We start from the raw sequence: 21,522 nt of genomic DNA, 5'->3' as shown, positions 1-21,522 counted from the left end.
CATCATATGGTGGACAATTATCTAGGGGCGAAAACAGAGATGGAGAGCTTTCCAGGTAACGATCCACTGGGTTATTGGGTCATGAGAATAGACCACTGGCAAGAACTTGCCCTGCATCCAGCATGCTTTCCGAATGGGCATTCAGTGCTGCTGAAGGTTTAGTTACTGATAATAGAACGTATCTGTCCACAGCCTAATGCTGATGTCACTGATTAAGTGTTTTTAGGATGTGGAATCTCTGCAAGACTTCTAATCTGCCTTGTGTTGTGGGTGTTGATTTCAACTGGAGAATTTTTTGGTGTAGGTTTCATGGGCACAATTAACACCCAAAGACCAATTTTTCTGCACCTGTACATATCATTTCAATTTTTGACAGCAAGACCAAGTCTTGCTTCCATCAAGAGTATCTCTATTGGGTTACGGTGTGAAGGTGCCACAGACACCCAAAGACCAATTTTTCCGCACCTTTTTGACAGGTGCATATCATTAATATTTTTGACAGCAAGGCCAATTCTTGCTTTCATCCAAAGTACCTTTATAGATTTACGGTGTGAAGGCACCTTCGACACCCAAAGACCAATTTTTCCGCACCTGTGACTTCTATCCAAAGTCTGCGGAAGAGACCAGAATTTATCCAAAAAGTCTCTAATCTTGTTTCCAGTGAACTACATTGTGTCCTCATCATACAACCTGGCTCCCCAAGCCGATTTATACAAATTAAAGAAAGCTTTCAAGGAAATTTTTTTTTTCTTTTTTGGGCTTTATAAATGCAATTATTTCTGTAGCAGCTTCTATACACATTGCAGATGTGCCACTTTACAGGTAGACTAAGGAGACCCCCCAGGCACTATATTAAAAGGATTTTTTCATTCTTATTGTTTACTCATTTTTGCTTTCAATTGAAGCATCAGTAAATCACTGCTCATTTAAAATTAAGTTTTTTACAAACTTTTTTTCATTGATACCCCCAGGGCAGTACCCAGACCCCCAAAACCATATATACCCAATTACTTTCATATAAACCATCAAAATGGGCATTTTTGATTTTTACTGTTCGAGTCTCATAGACTTCAGAGGGGTTCATTATTCGATTCTGAACTTTTGCAATGTTCGAACGTTGTGGTGCGAACCGAACAGGGGGTCATTTGGCCTATCCCTACTGGACAGTAAATTAATCAACAATACAGTCACATAGAAAATCATTCTGTATATGACCCCCATTATACTGAATACTAAAAGATGCTGACGGGTATGAATTGCAGACAGTCAGAGGTGCATACCTGCAATACCTCCTCATTCCCCTCAACTGCTGGGCTGTTCAGACAGGCAATTATATGAGCTATGATATTACCACATACTGCTGTCAGGAATGACTAGAGTGTTGATTCTTAGATGGAAAATAATCAACTCTGTATTTATTGAAATGTATAAACCTGTATCCATGCTCATCGTCTATGCTGTTTATTTTAGGGTGCTTCTTTAACAAATATATTAGAAGAAAAAATGTTGCCAATAGAAGGTAAGTACATTCTATATATATCATTTATAGCAAATAGTCTGACCGTGGCCTTTATTTACTAAGGATGATGGCAGATGTACAAATCACCCAGGCAAGGGAACCAACCAATGGAATGGAATTTCTCCCTCAGCCTGGAATGCACCAAAATCATACTTGCTAGCAAAGGAGTGACATCCTGCTGGTGTGGCTAAAAAGAAAGTAAATCCATAGGAAAAGATAGGTTGTCCATTGGTTATACTTTTGCCACCAAATTGTTGCGGGCAGAAGGATTGTTTATGTGACACATAGCCACATACTTCCATAGTTAGTTTATAAAAATTAAACATCTATCAATCATCACTTAAAATGCTGAATATGGACAAGTGTGGGTTTTGTGGACATGACCAAGTCAAGCAAATATAACTGGCACCAACATGCCAGGTAGCATGTAATTAGAAAGGATAAAGAGTATGGGACTTTCAAGGTACTTGAACAAGTACCAACACAAATTATTTTAATAAAAATCTATACATTTATTTATCAAAAAGGTATATGTATGAAAACATTTGTACACCCATGTATTGAACAATTTAAAATATATGGAATTTTACTGCGCTTTTGTTTCCAACCAGTTTCGCCGTTTTGGCTTCTTCAGGGAAATGCATGAAGAGTTTAACTATTGGATAAACAAAGATACAATGAGAATCAAATATAATGCTCTCAGGCACGTTTCACAATTCATAGTATATGCATTGGTACAGTGTATATTAATTTCAAGCACAAAACTACACCAATCAACCATGCAAAGGCTCCTATAATAATTCCATACCTGTTGGGTATACAGGGTGCTGAGGCAAAAAAAAATCAGAGTAATGATAGAAGGGAGTCTGTCACCCAGGGCAGCGCATATCAGTGGGCTAGGGGATACTTCCACAACCAGATCTCCTGCAGAGGGGGAAAAGAGGCCACCAATCTATAAATTGGACCTGCGTTAACAAAGACGCATCAAATAAATTCTAAAGAAGGGTTAATGGCATTGAATGACAGCTCATATGTTACAAAATTAAATTTCTATTGTTACTTATAATATACATGGGATATCCAATCAACAAAATGTTTAAGGCAATTTGAAATAGATACTAAAAAGCTTATAAAGGTTCTGGTGGTATGTTAAATGCAACATATAGTGAACTGGAATATACCTGCTCAGTTGAATATGATCACATTAATAAGCACTTAATATCCGCCAAACCCTGCATTATTGTTGATCCTTAGCCCTTCAAAACCTGTATAGTGAAGGGGGAAAGGGTTCACAAAGATTGTAAGGAATTGTTTCCAAGATAAGATATCACATAAATGAAAATCCCCCTATTACCAAGGGGATTCAGCCACAAAGTCAATGTGTTTAACTACCTGAGGTCACTGTGTGGTACAGTAGGCTCCCTGGGACTCCAGCAAAGACGCCAGATATTGGTGGTCCTCTTTACACCCCCTCCACCCCGCTGACGTCAGACGGCCAAATGGGATGCGGACACCAGACAAGGGATCGCGCATGTGCAGTGCGGGACCTGTCCGTTTCTGTACATTCACTACTTTACATTGTAGCAAAGTGTCATTTCTTTAGTGTTGTCACATGAAAAGATATAATAAAATATTTACAAAAATGCGAGGGGTGTACTCACTTTTGTGAGATACTGTAGATAGGAAATTATTACAAATCGAGACCCAATGAATATACTCCCTACAGGCTACCAAATATCCTGGATTAAATTACCCTAGACCCTATTAGATTAGGAGATGTCCATTATTACCATCTCCCTCCCCTATCTATAAGCTCTTAAGCTTCATGTATTTCTTTGATGTATGTATGTAGGTATAGCCAAACCTTGCGAATTCCCCATGCAATGTTCCAACGAGAATTTTACACCACCTCAATAGATGTTACAGGGACCGGGCAGGTGGTGGTGGGGACTGACTGCTCCCCGTACGGACGCCTGGAGTGCTCGTGGAAGCCACTGGATCAGGGTGCTGCATGTGCTTGCTGGTCCCCAAGCCAGGATGTTACTTGTGTGCATCCCCGGTATTGGCAACCTGTGTGCCTTTGTTTCGGGGCTATGACGTGTGTGGGGATAGGACCCCTCCAACTTCCCGAGTGCTCGAATGCACCGAGTGCACATTCCACCCCGATGGACATCCTCTCCTCCTCAACCTGCCCATTTGCCATCTAGAAGATAGGCAGGTGCTGTGGTCATTTGTGACCACGCTCCTATGGGAGAGGTCTTGGGGTGAGCGTGTCGCACAAGAACAGATGATTCCCGCACTGAGCATGAGAGATCCTCCGTCTGGCATCCACATCCCGTTTTGACGTCTGACAACAGCGGGGATCAATAATGCTGCAGCGTTTGGCGGATATTGATCGCCCATTAAAGTGATCATACTGAACAGGTATATTTCAGCTCACTATATGTTGCATTTAACGTACCATAGGAACCTTTTTATAAGCTTTTTAATATTTATTTCAAATTGCCTTGAACATTTTGTTGATTGGATATTCCATTTATGTTGTTGCAGCCATTAGAGTGCCATCTAGTGGAGGTTGTAGGCTCCCCTAAGTAATCAATAGAAGTTTAATTTTGTAGTCAATGCCAATATCACTTCTTTAGGATTTATTTGATGCATCTTTGTTAAAGCAGGTCCATTGTATAGATTGTGGACGTAAAGCCTAGCCCACTGATGTGCGCGGCCCTGGGCAGTGCCAGTACAAGGCCATCCAGCGCCCAGGGTGAACATTTCAAACTGTGAAGAAGTTTGTGAAGATCCAAAGGTTTAGGGTGGGAAGGGTCCACTTTAAAGTTCTTTTACTGTTTGTTCAGAATATCTATAATACTTAAGGGTGCATGAACTGGGGAGTGGTTCACTTAAAGAAATACTTACCTGAAAACCAAAAATGTAATATATTGCAGCATTAGATGTGGTGGCTGCATTTGTTTTCTTTTCTTAGGCTTTTTTTCCACCGTTTTTCATCTGGTGATCTGGCCAATAACACACCTCCTTTAGTAGAGCGCTCCCACTCTGGATAAAGAAGCACAGGCAGCACAGCAGACAGCAGCGCTGTCAGTCTGGGGGGAGGGGAGTGTTAATCAAACTAGAAGATTTAGATACACTAACAAATTGAAGCCAAACTCCAGCTCCCACTTTATAATCATTTACTGTAACATTTTTTTTTCTTTTAATATAAAGGTTTTACTTAAATACAGTCAGGTCCATAAATATTGGGACATCAACACAATTCTAATCTTTTTGGCTCTATACACCACCACAATGGATTTGAAATGAAACAAACAAGATGTGCTTTAACTGCAGACTTTCAGCTTTAATTTGAGGGCATTTACATCCAAATCAGGTGAACGGTGTAAGAATTACAACAGTTTGTATATGTGCCTCCCACTTTTTAAGGGACCAAACGTAATGGGACAGATTAACAATCATAAATCAAACTTTCACTTTTTAATACTTGGTTGCAAATCCTTTGCAGTCAATTACAGCTTGAAGTCTGGAATGCATAGACATCACCAGACGCTGGGTTTCATCCCTGGTGATGCTCTGCCAGGCCTCTACTGCAACTGTCTTCAGTTCCTGCTTGTTCTTGGGGAATTTTCCCTTCAGTTTTGTCTTCAGCAAGTGAAATGCATGCTAAATTGGATTCAGGTCAGGTGATTGACTTGGCCATTGTATAACATTCCACTTCTTTCCCTTAAAAAACTCTTTGGTTGCTTTCGCAGTACGCTTCGGGTCATTGTCCATCTGCACTGTGAAGCGCCGTCCAATGGGTTCTGAAGCATTTGGATGAATATGAGCCGATAATATTGCCCGAAACACTTCAGAATTCATCCTGCTGCTTTTGTCAGCAGTCACATCATCAATAAATACAAGAGAACCAGTTCCATTGGCAGCCATACATGCCCACGCCATGACACTACCACCACCATGCTTCACTGATGAGGTGGTATGCTTTGGATCATGAGCAGTTCCTTTCCTTCTCCATACTTTTCTCTTCCCATCACTCTGGTACAAGTTGATATTGGTCTCATCTGTCCATAGGATGCTGTTCCAGAACTGTGAAGGCTTTTTTAGATGTTGTTTGGCAAACTCTAATCTGGCCTTCCTGTTTTTGATATTAAAAAAGAATAGCGCGCAAATGCAAAAGAAATAACTACCAAATCTGAAGACAATCCATAAATAAAAATGGGGGTTTGGTCCCACCATATGGCCATATCGTGCTCAAGCCCACTACTGCGTCAAAGTACCCCATTATCAGTGGGTCCTACACTATCCATGAAAAAGAGATGAATCCAGCCTTTCTAAACCTTGGAGATAATACTCCTTGCTGGGAAGGATGTGCAAATGCACTACAGGGGACTCCTCCTATATCCACTTGATGGTGGACACTGATTGAGTACAGGTGTGTGTGGGGGGGTGGGGAGGGTTGCTCAACCTCGATAGTCTGGTCAGACCGAATACATAATAAACAGGCAAAAATTTGGGGGAGCATACCCATGTATTTCTAAAGCTGCTGCAGCTATGAACCAAAAGACATGTATATTAAAAAAGAATAGCGCGCAAATGCAAAAGAAATAACTACCAAATCTGAAGACAATCCATAAATAAAAATGGGGGTTTGGTCCCACCATATGGCCATATCGTGCTCAAGCCCACTACTGCGTCAAAGTACCCCATTATCAGTGGGTCCTACACTATCCATGAAAAAGAGATGAATCCAGCCTTTCAAACCCTTGGAGATAATACTCCTTGCTGGGAAGGATGTGCAAATGCACTACAGGGGACTCCTCCTATATCCACTTGATGGTGGACACTGATTGAGTACAGGTGTGTGTGGGGGGGTGGGGAGGGTTGCTCACACACACCTGTACTCAATCAGTGTCCACCATCAAGTGGATATAGGAGGAGTCCCCTGTAGTGCATTTGCACATCCTTCCCAGCAAGGAGTATTATCTCCAAGGGTTAGAAAGGCTGGATTCATCTCTTTTTCATGGATAGTGTAGGACCCACTGATAATGGGGTACTTTGACGCAGTAGTGGGCTTGAGCACGATATGGCCATATGGTGGGACCAAACCCCCATTTTTATTTATGGATTGTCTTCAGATTTGGTAGTTATTTCTTTTGCATTTGCGCGCTATTCTTTTTTAATATACATGTCTTTTGGTTCATAGCTGCAGCAGCTTTAGAAATACATGGGTATGCTCCCCCAAATTTTTGCCTGTTTATTATGTATTCGGTCTGACCAGACCATCGAGGTTGAGCAACCCTCCCCACCCCCCCCCCCACACACACCTGTACTCAATCAGTGTCCACCATCAAGTGGATATAGGAGGAGTCCCCTGTAGTGCATTTGCACATCCTTCCCAGCAAGGAGTGTTGTCTCCAAGGTAGAAAGGCTGGATTCATCTCTTTTTCATGGATAGTGTAGGACCCACTGATAATGGGGTACTTTGACGCAGTAGTGGGCTTGAGCACGATATGGCCATATGGTGGGACCAAACCCCCATTTTTATTTATGTATTGTCTTCAGATTTGGTAGTTATTTCTTTTGCATTTGCACGCTATTCTTTTTTAATATACATGTCTTTTGGTTCATAGCTGCAGCAGCTTTAGAAATACATGGGTATGCTCCCCCAAATTTTTGCCTGTTTCTTCCTGTTTTTGAGGCTCACCAATGGTTTACATCTTGTGGTGAACCCTCTGTATTCACTCTGGTGAAGTCTTCTCTTGATTGTTGACTTTGACACACATACACCTACCTCCTGGAGAGAGTTCTCGATCTGGCCAACTGTTGTGAAGGGTGTTTTCTTCACCAGGGAAAAAATTCTTCGGTCATCCACCACAGTTGTTTTCTGTGGTCTTCCGGGTCTTTTGATGTTGCTGAGCTCACTGATGCGCTCTTTTTCTTTTTTTAAGGATGTTCCAAACTGTTGATTTGGCCACACCGAATGTTTTTGCTATCTCTCTGATGGGTTTGTTTTGTTTTTTCAGCCTAATGATGGCTTGCTTCACTGATAGTGACAGCTCTTTGGATCTCATATTGAGAGTTGACAGCAACAGATTCCAAATGCAAATAGCACACTTGAAATGAACTCTGGACCTTTTATCTGCTCCTTGTAAATGGGATAATGAGGGAATAATACACACCTGGCCATGGAACAGCTGAGCAGCCAATTGTCCCATTACTTTTGGTCCCTTAAAAAGTGGGAGGCACATATACAAACGGATGTAATTCCTACACCTTTCACCTGATTTGGATGTAAATAACCTCAAATTAATTTGGAAGTATGCAGTTAAAGCACATCTTGTTTGTTTCATTTCAAATCCATTGTGGTGGTGTATAGAGCCAAAAAGATTAGATTGTGTCGATGTCCCAATATTTATGGACCTGACTGTATATGCTGAGCATTGTAAGCACCCCTGCCAGTGGTAAATGGTTTATCACATCTCTGTAACTGCAAGTGAGCTTGTTCTTTTGAAAAACAGACTTGCTGGCTGGATCACCAGATAAAAACAAAGAAGAAAAAGGAAAACAAATGCAGCCATCACAACTAAGAATTGGTAACCTGCAATATAATGTTTACTTGTGGGTTTAATGCCACTTTAATGTCTACTTTACACTGGTGACCCTGGCTGATGAGGGATTGATGCTGTAGGAGCGGGTCAGTAGTTTCCCTGCCTTCTCCTGTACTGGCTAGTTGACACCGACACCAGGATCACAATTGTGACAAAATGTACTTAGAATTTGGTTTGCTAGGAGTGAAGTATTCCTGACAGTTTGATCTGTAACATTCCTGCTAGTTTCTAGACCAATTCAGAACAGACATCTCTAGCCTATGGAAAACCAGACCCCCCATTCCAAACTTCAGCACACCTCTGCTTTCTGCTCACCTGTTTGAAGGGAATCTGGGAAAGAGAATGAGGAGGTCCCGCTATCACACAGGGAGCTCTGATTCACAACAGGGTATATGGCATTTGCAGCTTGTGGAAATAATGTGTTTCTACAGCTTGAAACCCCCAGGATTTCTCCCCAGCACTGCCCCAGTCTGTACATGAAGAGCTCTGTGCTTCAGGACAACTCCTCTATCTCTGCTGAGATCCTGGGGCTATCAGAGCAATTCTGCACATTTCCTGTGCTTGAACTGAGCTGTAATAGAGGCAGGAGATAAATGAAGCAGGACACAGGAGGGAGATCAGGAGAACTGACACTGCCATGTGCATGAAGAGCACAGAGAAAAGAAACTTACATGGCAACAAATTCTCACTGTGCTCCAAAGACACTTGTATCTTTGCTGCCTGCAGATACAAGTGTTAAGTAGGGTGCACACCAGTGTTGGTCATCTTACTTTAAAAAAGTAATTAGTTACAGTTACAAATTACTTCTCCCAAAAAGTAATTGAGTTACTGACTCAATTACCACATTGAAAAAGTAATTAGTTACTCAGAAAAGTAACTGCGACTTTTTTTTACTATTCTATAATGCAATTACGTTCTATGAGATCTTTAATAGTGGTGGCGGTGTGGCACACTGTGGGGGTCTGAGTCCTCCTGACTGTGAGTAACTGTATTTTGTTTTGTTTTTTGGTACCTGCTGCCTGGAGTGGCTGGGGGTGGTGGCGGTGTGGCACACTGGTGGTGGTGGCGGTGTAGCACACTGGTGGCGGTGTGAAACACTGGTGGTGGCGGTGTGGCACATGGTGGTGGTGTGAAACACTGGTGGTGGCGGTGTGGCACACTGGTGGTGGTGGCGGTGTGGCACACTGGTTGTGGGGGTCCTCCTGACCTGACTTAATTTTTTTTTTGGTATCTGCTGGCTGCTGCTGTCTCAGTCTGGACTGGCTGGCTGCTGGTGTTGGTGGCACACTAGTGGTGGGTGGGTGGGTGGGTGGCTGGTGGGGGTCCTGACTGTGTCTGTGACTGTGAGTGACTGAGTCTGTGAGTTTTTTTTTTTTTTTGGGTACCTGCTGTGCTGGTGGTGTGTGGCACACTGTTGTTGTCCAGGTCCCTCTGGGCCTCTGGCTCCGTCCTCCTCCAGGCCTGCCTGTCTGCGCCTCGGCCTCTCTCCTCTTCTGGTGTGTGCGTTGGTGGAGTCGGTGGTGGACGTCTTGCTGACCTGTTGTGGTGGACCGGTGGTGTTATATATATATTATATATATGGTTGTCACCAAAATGGGAATAGAGGGGAAATCGCTCAGTAGTTCTGGTGACCCTGGTGACAACCAGGTCAGATGTTAAGAAAAAATCACAGTAGTTAAAACCCTCACTTACTCCATCCAAGATGAAAATAATGGTTTGCATTGCCACTATTTTCCCTGTGCCACCACTAGAGGGCAACTTTGATAACACCTTGAAGATCTTCACCTTCTCAATAGGAATGGGTCTGCTGACTTGCTCTGCTTTTGTAAAGGTCTCCCACTGTGAGAGTGAGCAATAAACAGCATATCAGGATATTATGCAAGTGCGGGATATTTTCTCACCTGCATCCAGCCCCCTATCTTTACAGCTCGTCAGCTTTCATCTCAGTTATTTCCTTTGGTTCCTTTATAACAGTGTTAAGTCATGTGCAGCTGGTGGCTGTCCCCCGACGAGACGATCGTGACTCACTTGCTCCTGAGTCTCCTCCTCTTCTCTCTCCACTTCCTGTACCACGGACAGCGGTCATAGAGGAGAGGGGAATACAATTACATCTACTGCCATCTAGCGGCGGTAGATGTAATTGCAGTAACGCAGCCGAAAGTAACGGCAGCGGCGTTAAAGGGAAAGCAAGAGTAATCTGATAGATTACTCATTACCCTGAAAAATAACTGCGTTAAGTAACGCCGTTTACTTAAACGCAGTTACTTCCAACACTGGTGCACACTAGTAGAAAATCTGCCGAAAATTCCCATCTGAGGTAAAATCGTATGATTTTCGGCTATTGTGTACACAACTTTCAGCAGCCGATGCCGACATTTTCAAAAATAAAAAAAACGGAGGGACAAACACCAAAATTTTTATCGTCCATCCCCAGACGACCAATTTTCGTTTAATGTGTATGCAGTACATCCGTGAAAAATCGGATACGAAAGACTGTGCATGATCTGAAGTTGCTGACAACCCGGAAGTCTAGGAACAAATGTGCCACAAAAAAAAAAAAAAATCGGACGAGAAATTTTGTGAACATTTATGCACTGTCAACTAAAAATGATTATGAACACTGAGCAAGAGAGAGAAAAATCGGAGGATATTTCGTCCGTTTTCCGTCAAGTTTGTACGGGCCTTTAGTCACAGAATGGAATGGAGTTACTTTACACTTTGTAGAATACTGAAACATCCCAGTATATTCCCACCATATGAATCCATTTTACTTTCTCTTTCACATTTAGCAAAGTACAGGACAAGTTTACAGCACAGCCAGGTACAGTTTGGAAGGAAGAATAGATCGGAACTCACAAGTGCAGAACATACAATCCATCCATTCTGTCACATCTTCATTCTGTCATGTGCTGAGCTCTGATGTCTTTTTTTTAATTTTTTTTTTCTAACCCGTGCATAGTTGCCAACATTTGAAAAAAAATTTCCAGGGACACTTTGCAGCACAACTATCAATTACTTACCACACCCACTTCCCTGAAGCTCCACCCACTCTGCATAATTATTTTCCACCTATTTATCATCAAATTATTGGAAATTGAAAAGGGAATTTCAAACTTAAGGCCAAAGTAGCAGAGTTGGAATAATTCTCCCATTCAGCTGCACTACTTCTGCCAAAAGTGTAAAATTTTCATCACAATTCCCTGCAATTCTAAAGTGTGTGACCATACAAAAAGTGGAATATGTAAATATAAATAAAGTGTAAATAAGTACGATTATACTACGTGGTATAATTAGGTTTTATCGTACTTATTTACACCTTGTACTTTATTTATATTTACATATTACATTTTTTGCATGGTCACACCCGAGCACATTTGACACTTTATTCACATGTCATATTACCGGATATTTTTGCACATAAGATTGTTGCTTTCATCCTACCTGCCTTCATGTCTGTGAATGTGTCTTCACTCTCCAGGAGTCCTTCTCTGCTCTGCTGTGGCCACCGGCGAGAACGAGTGCTTCTGATTTAAAAATGGTGCCATTACGTAACTGTGCATGCGCCCGCCCGGCTGAGCTTGTGCAATCTTTCCCGAGCCCTGCAGGCGTTGGAACAGCGCATGTGCAGTTACGATGTGAGCCTGCAACCATTTTTTTTACGGGCACCGGCTACCCGTAACGGGCATTTACGGGCAGCTCCTTTAACGGCGCTTGCCAGGACAATGTAAATTACCCGGGACAGGCTCCTATTTGCAGGGACTGTCCCGGCAAAAACAGGACAGTTGGCAAGTATGCCCTTTGTGTGTGAACACACTCAAACTACCAACCGGTGCATAAAAAAGTGCACACACGCAAATGTGAGAAACACAAAAAGTGCACAAGGTGTGCGGATGGTCCACCTCCGAGGACGGACCCTTACCTTGATCCCCCAGGGCGCAAGACTCCTGACAGGTACTCACTGGTCTGCAACAAGGCAAACCCCATTCTCTGGGAGGACTGCCGAAACAGCCCACCCCAAGTACTAGGTGGGCTCCCCCATGAAGGGAGACCCCATGAGAGAGGGCGAACTAAGCCAGAAGGCCATATCCACCCCCTCCCAAGACTTTCAAGGTAGGCCCGAGGATCCACACCCTACTCATCATGTGAAAAAGTGAGATAGGTAAGTGACAAACTACAAGGAAGAAAAACATACAACACTGGAGAGCGGGGAAAGGGAAGTGGAAAAGTGCTTAGTGTCAAGGTGAGGAACCTTGACAGGCCCATCAGCCAGGAATAAAAATTCCTCTGGTCACGGCCAAAAGGCCCATCCCTAGAGGCAGGTGTGAAAAAAGTGTAAGTGCAGTGACCAAGGTGCCAAAAAACTCAAGATGAGCTCCCCCACCTGTGAGAATTAAGGCACCCCAGGGGCACATACACCACAGGCTTCTTTCACGTCCCAGCCCTCAGCCAGACCAGTGCAGCCCCATCCCTACCTGGAGACATCAGAACTTTGACAGCTTAGGGAGAGCCTGCCTTCAACTGGGGACAAGCCTTTTTCAAGGCCAGATTCAACCCAGGAGGAAAAGGCCTTCCCACCACCATCACCATATTCCTTACCAATTACATCCAGGAGCAGTACTAACCGGCCGGCGTGGAACTGAACCTGCTTTCTCGCTCTGTTCAAAATAAGAACAGATACTACACTTGATGTTAGCCAAAAGGCCAAAAAGCGATATCTTCAGTGCTGCTAGGCGGGAGCAATGATCGGGGCTGCAGTGTAGTGTCGTCTTCCTGCTCCTCCCCCTATAGAGAAACTCTTCCTGTGACAGCCCACGATGGAGCCGGACACACTGAGGAACTAAAGCCTGGGAGAAAGCTCTCTTCTCCCGTCTGTAAAGGGATGTGAGAGCCGCTGTATAGAGGAGTCAGCCAATGGGTGAGGGAGCATCCTTAGCCCCGTTTTTGGACTGGCAGTAGCAACAACAGAGGTTGCAGCATACCGTGGAGTGAAAGCCTAACTATTCTGTGAGTCTTCTTACTGGCAACCCAGCGCCCCCTCCCATACTCCGCCCAGGGCAGCCGCCCCTCCCGCCGGACCTGGCCCTGGGTGACAGACTCCCTTCTATCATTACTCTGATTTTTTTTTTTTGCTTCTGCACCCTGTATAACCAACAGGTATGGAGTTGTTATTATAGGAACCTTTACACGGTTGATTGGTGTAGTTTTGTGTTTAAAATTTCTACACACTGTACTAATGCATATACTATGAATTGTGAAAAGTGCCTGAGAGCATTTTATTTGATTTTTTTGTATATTTGTTTATCCAATAGTAAAACTCTTCACGCATTTCCCTGAAGAAGCCACAATGGCGAAACTGGTTGGAAACAAAAGCGAAGTGATCTCACTTCCATATATTGGACAATATATGTTTTTATACATTTTTGATAAATAAAGGTTTATATTTTTATTAAAATAAGTAGTGTTGTTACTTGTTCAAGCACCTTGACAGTTCCATATCCTATATCCTTTCAAAATGCATGCTGAATTTGGACAGTTTCCGAATGCAGGAATTTGGCGCTAATATTTTGTTGCAAATTACTGCGCATTGGGTGTATTGGCGCAAGAAAATGTACATTTTGGCTGTAATATGTTCCTTGTGAAAATATGTTTGTAGTTTATAGGGTAACTCCACTTTTGTGGGAATAAATAGCAAATAAAGAAAAAATAATATAGTGTATTGCTACACATGTCAGGTTGTAACTGAATGTTATTAAAAATGACCTTTCCTTTTCAATCTGCAATGTTCTATAAAATGCAGTTCAGTATGGCAACCTGGAGGCATTCTGTACACAGATGGTGTACAGAACCCCCCCCCCCCCCAGAAATGTCATTGCTGCCTGTGTGATTGGCTGGTTTTCTCAGATGTCTGCACTAAGATTCAAGTGAGATCTTGAGCATTCCCTGCAACAAAAATTAAATTTTTGGTTTTATACTCTCAAAAGAAAACCGCATCTAAAGGGATGCAGACCCTGCCACTTTCCTCATTAGAGCCCTACAGGTGCAGGAGCTGATTGATAATTATAAAATCACTCAGATTCAGATTCACATTACATATGGACACAAACAAACAAACAAACAGCTTTTTATTCAGAATAAAAAGTGGCAGGCATCTACAACAAAGTTTGTTAAATCCTTGCAATGTACATAAATCACACAGAGGGAAATGTTTTTTTTCTCAACAAAAGTGGAGTCACTCCTTAACCACTCCAGAAGATTTTACCCTCTCCATGGCAAGGCTATTTTTTGCTTTCCGGCACTGCACTGCCTTAACTGACACTTCTGCAGTTATCCAACACTGTACCCTAACAAAATTTATATTATTCTTTTCACACAGATAGAGCTTTCTTTTGATGGTATTTGATCACCACTGGGTTTTTTTATTTTTTGCGAAATATAAATAGAAAAAAAAAATGACAAAAAAAAAACACTATTTTTTACTTTCTGCTATAAAAATCAAATTTCTTTATACATTTTGGCAACAATTTATTCTGCTACATGTTTTTGGTAAAATAAAATCCCTGTAAATGTATATCGATTTGTTTGTGTAACCGTTGCACAAAAGTTATAGCATCTACAAACTATGGGATGTATACTGGAATTTATATTCATTTATATTTTTATACTACTAATGGCGGTGATCAGCAACTTATAACGAGACTGCGATAGTGCAGCAGTCAATCTGACACTAACTGACACTGGGGGGAACTGACTAACTGCTACTGGCATTAACACAATTATCAGTGTTAATAACATGCACTGTCACTGTACTAATAATGCTGACTGGGAAGAGGTTAACATCTAGGGGTGATCAAGGGATTAACTGTGTGCCTAACTATGTGCAATGTGTGTGATATGTGTTGCTTTTACTAAGGATCTTGTTGTTTTTTTCCCCTGCTTAGCAGGGAATGAAAAAACAGCATGATCCCCTGTCAGGCTGCACGGATCATGTACTAGGTATGTGATCCAGTGTAGGGAGAGGCCGCTTTCCTGCCACACATCCAAAATCCCATTAGGGGGTTACATTTAGGTATAATTTTTAGGGCCATGTTTTAAAGGTTAGGTTTATGGTTTCTGTTTCAAGTTAACTATTTTGTTTTAATTTTTGGAGGGGTAAGTTTTTTACTTTAACAATTTTTAAGTTTAAGCAAATTCTTAAACTGTTTAACATTTTACTCATATAAATGTTTATTTTACAAATAAACATTTATTATTAGGTGAACTCACAGTATGACAGAGAATAGCATTATGGGCTTCCTAAAGGGAGAACACTGAAGTTTATGTGTTTTTGGGTCTGCAACTGAATCTCCACATGGACCCTCTGAAAAAGCAAGGGAGGGAGGCATGTATAATCTGGACTTTAGTTACTATGCTCAATAAACAACATACTTTTTAGTTTCCAATAGTTTTTATTGGTAAATCTTAGGTAATGCATATCAAACAAACACAAATATCTTATAGAAAGAATGGTTATCCATCAACATCTACAAATGGTAACATTCAAAACAGGAAGCGGCCGGAGAAAAGGCCTTTAGGCTAGGGTGACCAGACATCCCCATTTTCCGGGGACAGTCCCTGGACTGAGGACACTGTCCCTGGACCAAGTCTGTCCCTGTTTTCGTCCCCGGATTGGATTTGAACAGGGGCCCGAGCAATTTTAAGGACAGTCAGTGCAGAACTAAAAAATTACACTCCACCGCTTCTGCTAGCTTAGGCAGGTGTATTTTTTTCCACTATCTGTGCCCCTTTCTGATGATCATGTGCTGGTTGGAGTGGAGAGACTATTTCTTCCGTTTCGGGCGCTTGCCCATTCGGCTCCCGCTCGCATGTTCTTCTGCCTTGGCTCAAGTCCCGGCCAGCCGCCTGCCTATCTCCTTGCCTTCCCTTGCGGAGTGATCTTCTTCTGCTCAGCTTTGCTCCCCACCCAGTAGTGGTGGGGGCCCAAAGAGTGAGACTAGAGAGGCTGTGAGGTGGGCGATGGCGGCGATAGGCAGAGAGAGGCAGATGAGCTCAGCTGACAGTGTCCAGCAGCAGGAACAGAGGGGAAGCGGATCCCATCGTGGGGCTGCCAGTGCCTTCAAGGCTTCAACACAGGTGTGCTTTGGGGTATCTGTGAATGGACTACATTGCATTGTGTCTGTCTCTCTGGCATCATGGATGGTATCAGAACTCACAGGCAGCAGGCACTCTATCATGGCTCTGGCTGGCTCTGTCACATTGTGTCACATAACATGTCTGCTGGCTGCCGATTTTGTTAACTTGGCCATAAGCACCCAGCAGCCATGTTATGTGATGCACTGTGACAGAGCCAACCAGAGCCATGATAGAGTGCCTGCTGCCTGTGAGTTATCATAATGCTGATGATCTTAACCAGTTGCTGAGCGCCCCATAGCAGATTTACTGCTACAGGGCGGTCACAATGAGCAGGATCATGTGTATATATATATATATATATGATCTCCTGCATTTCTGGGTATCAGAGCCGCTCAGCGGGTCGGGCGGACTTGATGTCTACCGGTATCCACCAATCATTCTGTACACAGGCAGAACGGCGGTCTCCCTATGTAAACAAGGCAGATTGCCGTTCTGTCAGTATGAAAGACATTGATCCTGTTTTCCCGCAAAGCAGGAGCAAGGATCTATGCATTCCATTAGTAAAAGCACCTCCCCCACAGTGAGAAAAAATGTGTTAGGCACACATTTAACCCTTTGATTACTCTGGGTGTTAACCCCTTTCCAGGCAGGGTCATTAGTACAGTCACAGTGCACATTTTTAACACTGATTCATGTGACTGGTTCCCACAAAGTGTCTAATTTGTCCACCACAAATTCCCACTATAAATCGCTGATTTCCACCATTACTTGTAAAAAAATATGTCCCCAAATTTATTTTTAAAAATCTGGTTACCTTACTTTAGGCCTAACCCCTCTTTAAATATAAGAATTCCCAGGCTCCAGATAACCAGTCTGGGGGTGTGGCGAGGAAAAAGAAAGGGAAGAGAAAAATAGAAAAGTGAAGGATAAGTAAGATGTTTGGCGCAATGATAATGCTCCAAGCTTGGACTCCAGAAGCGCCTACCGACTCTATAAGTGCCCTATCAGTTAGTTAACAACATACTTTTTAGGAATGCAGCTTGCTTAGTCCGAAAAGGGTTTGAAAGTTGGCAAATTATTTTTATACTGAACAAAAATAGATAAAGGTTTTTAATAATTGTATTTTAAGTCTTGAGCATAATAAAGAAAAGAAAATATAAAAACACTATATATCCCATTAACCACTCCTGAACCGCCCTACAAATATTTACTGTGGCAGGGCGGCCGGGCAATGATCAGATTTAATTCAGAACCGAACAATCATCAGGTCTAGGCCAATGATGTATAGCCTGGATCTGCTGATCGGTTCTGACAAATGGCAGAACGTCCTGTGTCTGAGTAATGTAAACACAGGCACAGGAAATAATGCGATCTTCTCTCCTGGAGCCCTTTTCGGGTTCCAGCATGAGAGAAGAGAGAATCCACAGTTAGTACAAGCACTGCACTGACACCAGAACACATAGTTAGGCACATTTAACCCCTTGATCGCCCCCCAGTTAACCTTTTCACTTCCTGTCACAGTGTCATTAGGCAGTTAGCCTCAATCAGCGTCAGTCCCAGATGGGGTCAGGATACCCCCATATATTCCCTAATAAAGTTATAAGCCCCTGATCACCCCCAGGTAATCCTTTCACTGCCATGTCACAGTGTCATTAGTATTAGTACAGTGTACAGATCTTTTTTCTGATCACTGTATTAGTGTCACGGGTGACGCCAGATAGCGTTAGCGTCAGTTAGCATCAATCCCAGATGCGTCAGATTGCCTGCCACATATTTACTAATACATTGTAACCCTTTGATTGCCAATAACACGAACACACACACACCATACATGTCCATGACTAGTATAGTGTCTGAACTGATCAAAATCTTTGATCCGATCAGAACTATATTAGCGTCCCCAATAGTATTGTGTTCCCAAAAATGCAGCGTTAGCAGGATCAGCCCCGACACCTGCCAGCACCTGCATTTATCCCCTCCGCCCAGCCCCCAATGAGTGCAGTATCAGTAGATCACTGTCACTTCTGATCAGTGGCAGCTGGTGAAGTTTTAAGATGGTGGGGCGCCAGACCCCGCCCTTCCATTTGACCCCTCCCACTTCTCAGAAGCCCCACCCCTTATAGACCACCCATTTTGCCCCCTGTATTTTGCTTTTGTGAACAAATTCTCACAATATATCACATATTAAGGGATCCCTCAGTACTAGTATATCCCATAATAGGGAGCAGGGGCCCTATTATGGGATATACTGTGAGAGACATCCTATTATGGGATACACTGACTGAGAGTGGCACAAACCCCACGGTACAGACCCCCTAGCACAAACCCCACAGTACAGACCCCCTAGCACTTATCCCACAGTACATACCCCCCCCAGCGCTAATCCCACAGTACAGACCCCCCCCCACCACTAATCCCACAGTACAGACCCCCCAGCACAAATCCCACAGTACAGCCCCCCTAGCACTAACCCCACAGTACAGACCCCCTAGCACTAATCCCACAGTACAGACCCCCTAGCACTAATCCCACAGTACATACCCCCTAGCACTAATCCCACAGTACACACCCCCCCAGCACTAATCCCACAGTACAGACCCCCTAGCACTAATTCCACAGTACAGACCCCCCCAGCACTAATCCCACAGTACAGACCCCCCAGCACTAATCCCACAGTACAGACCCCCCCAGCACTAATCCCACAGTACAGACCCCCCCCAGCACTAATCCCACAGTACAGACCCCCCAGCACTAATCCCACAGTACAGGCCCCCCCCAGCACTAATCCCACAGTACAGACCCCCCCAGCACTAATCCCACAGTACAGACCCCCCCCAGCACTAATCCCACAGTACAGACCCCCCAGCACTAATCCCACGGTACAGACCCCCTAGCACTAATCCCACAGTACAGACCCCCCCTCCAGCACTAATCCCACAGTAAAGACCCCCCAACACTAATACCACAGTACAGACCCCCCAGCACTAATCCCACAGTACAGACCCCCCAGCACTAATCCCACAGTACAGACCCCAGCACTAATTCCACAGTACAGACCCCCCAGCACTAATCCCACAGTACAGACCCCCCCAGCACTAATCCCACAGTACAGACCCCCTAGCACTGATCCCACAGTAAAGACCCCCCCCCAGCACTAATCCCACAGTACAGACCCCCCCAGCATTAATCCCATAGTACAGACCCCCTAGTACTAATCCCACAGTACAGACCCCCCCAGCACTAATCCCACAGTACAGACCCCCCCAGCACTAATCCCACAGTACAGACCCCCCAGCACTAATCCCACAGTACAGGCCCCCCAGCACTAATCCCACAGTACAGACCCCCAGCACTAATCCCACAGTACAGACCCCCCAGCACTAATCCCACAGTACAGACCCCCAGCACTAATCCCACAGTACAGACCCCCCAGCACTAATCCCACAGTACAGACCCCCAGCACTAATCCCACAGTACAGACCCCCCAGCACTAATCCCACAGTACAGACCCCCCAGCACTAATCCCACAGTACAGACCCCCCAGCACTAATCCCACAGTACAGACCCCCCCCTAGCACTAATCCCACAGTACAGACCCCCTAGCACTGATCCCACAGTAAAGACCCCCCCAGCACTAATCCCACAGTACAGACCCCCCCAGCATTCATCCCATAGTACAGACCCCCTAGTACTAATCCCACAGTACAGACCCCCCCAGCACTAATCCCACAGTACAGACCCCCCCAGCACTAATCCCACAGTAAAGACCCCCCCAGCACTAATCCCACAGTACAGACCCCCCCCCCCAGCACTGATCCCACAGTACAGACCCCCCCAGCACTAATCCCACAGTACAGACCCCCCAGCACTAATCCCACAGTACAGACCCCCCAGCACTAATCCCACAGTACAAACCCCCCAGTACAGACCCCCCATCCAGAGGTGCTTAGGTCAAGTAAATGAAAAAACTTGTAAGAAAGTAAGGCTCATGTGCAGAGGGAAGCAGTCAGATACAGGCATGTTCACATTGCATTGCTTCCAAGTTCCACTCACCTTTTGTCTGCCTGGGCCCTGGGATCGACTGGGCTGAGGGCTCCCTCCCGCTCTCTTGCTGGCTGGCTGCCCTCTCTCCTCTGAATCGATCCGTCCAGTCTACTCCTCCTCACTCTCACTGAGTCTGCGTCCTCCTGTGTCTGTGTAGCAGTAGCAGCAGAGAGAGACTGGAAGACCGACGTCTGGGGTGAGGTGAGGGAAGCAGACAGCAACGCCCAAGCACCGCCCCTATGATGTCGGAGGAGGTCCTGGAATCCAATCACAGGATAGCATGGTGAGTGGGAGTGTTCGGGGCGCACTGCTCTGCGCCCCGAGGACACTATAAGGGACTGCAAATCAGCTTGCCAGAAAGTTGGCACATGATCACAAAACCCCCACCCCTCTCCATAGCAGCAATGTGTCCGACGCCCCGCCGCATTAAAGGAATACTTTTTTTTTTTTTTAATGCTGATGCTACGTGACTAGCCTTGGGTGGGCGGCGCCCCTGTGCCCCCTATTGACCAGCCACCACTGCTTCTGATAATAAAGCATAAAAAAAAAAACGAAAGCACCCCTGTCCCCCTGTGCTCGCGCACAAAGGAGAACACAAGCATCGGTCTAGTGTCGTATGTAAACAGCAATTGCACCATGCATGTGAGGTATCTCCATGAACGTCAGATCGAGAGCAGTAATTCTAGCAGTAGATCCCCCCCTCTGTAAATCTAAAGTGGTCACCTGTAAAGGCTTTTAAACATGTATGTAGGTTGCACGGGCGTACACAATTTTAATGTTGTGTTTGGTATCTCTGTACTCTGCATAAAATCATATTTTATATCTCACCAAACAATTGGGCAATATATTGTGTTTTTGTGCATTAAGAGTCAGTGTTTTTTTTTTCCCCAAAAAATTGCGTTTGGAAAATTGCTGCGCAAATACTGTGTGACAAAAAAATTGCAATGCCCCCCCATTTTATTCTGTGGGGCTTCTGCTTTGAAAAAAATATATATAATGTTTGGAGGTTCAAAGTAATTGTCTAGCAAATAAAAGGGTTCATGTAAACGAAAAGGCTTGGTTAGAAGCATGGGTGATGTGTGGCATAAGCTTCTCATGTTGGGCATAAAATGCCAGGGCAGTTCAAACACCCCCCAAATTACCCCTTTTTGGAAATTGGACACCTCAAGCTATTTGCTGAGAGGCATGTTGAATCTACTTTCCAAAAAAGGG

The 21,522-nt window shown here is 44.1% G+C and overlaps 1 protein-coding gene across 1 annotated transcript in view; it reads left to right on the top strand.

Annotated features, from left to right (window-relative positions):
• The window catches only part of LOC309555216 (baculoviral IAP repeat-containing protein 1-like), a 58,617-nt gene that overhangs the window by 20,295 nt on the left and 16,800 nt on the right, over nucleotides 1–21,522 (top strand). The window contains exon 4 of the mRNA XM_082257095.1: nucleotides 1,471–1,519. Coding sequence (XP_082113221.1) covers nucleotides 1,471–1,519 — 49 coding nt within the window. The remainder of the gene's footprint in view (nucleotides 1–1,470; nucleotides 1,520–21,522) is intronic.

Source organism: Pelophylax lessonae (assembly GCF_965119305.1).
Source record: "Pelophylax lessonae genome assembly, chromosome: 1".
In the NCBI taxonomy this organism is placed as follows: domain Eukaryota; kingdom Metazoa; phylum Chordata; class Amphibia; order Anura; family Ranidae; genus Pelophylax; species Pelophylax lessonae.
This window is presented reverse-complemented; position numbering and strand designations above follow the sequence as displayed.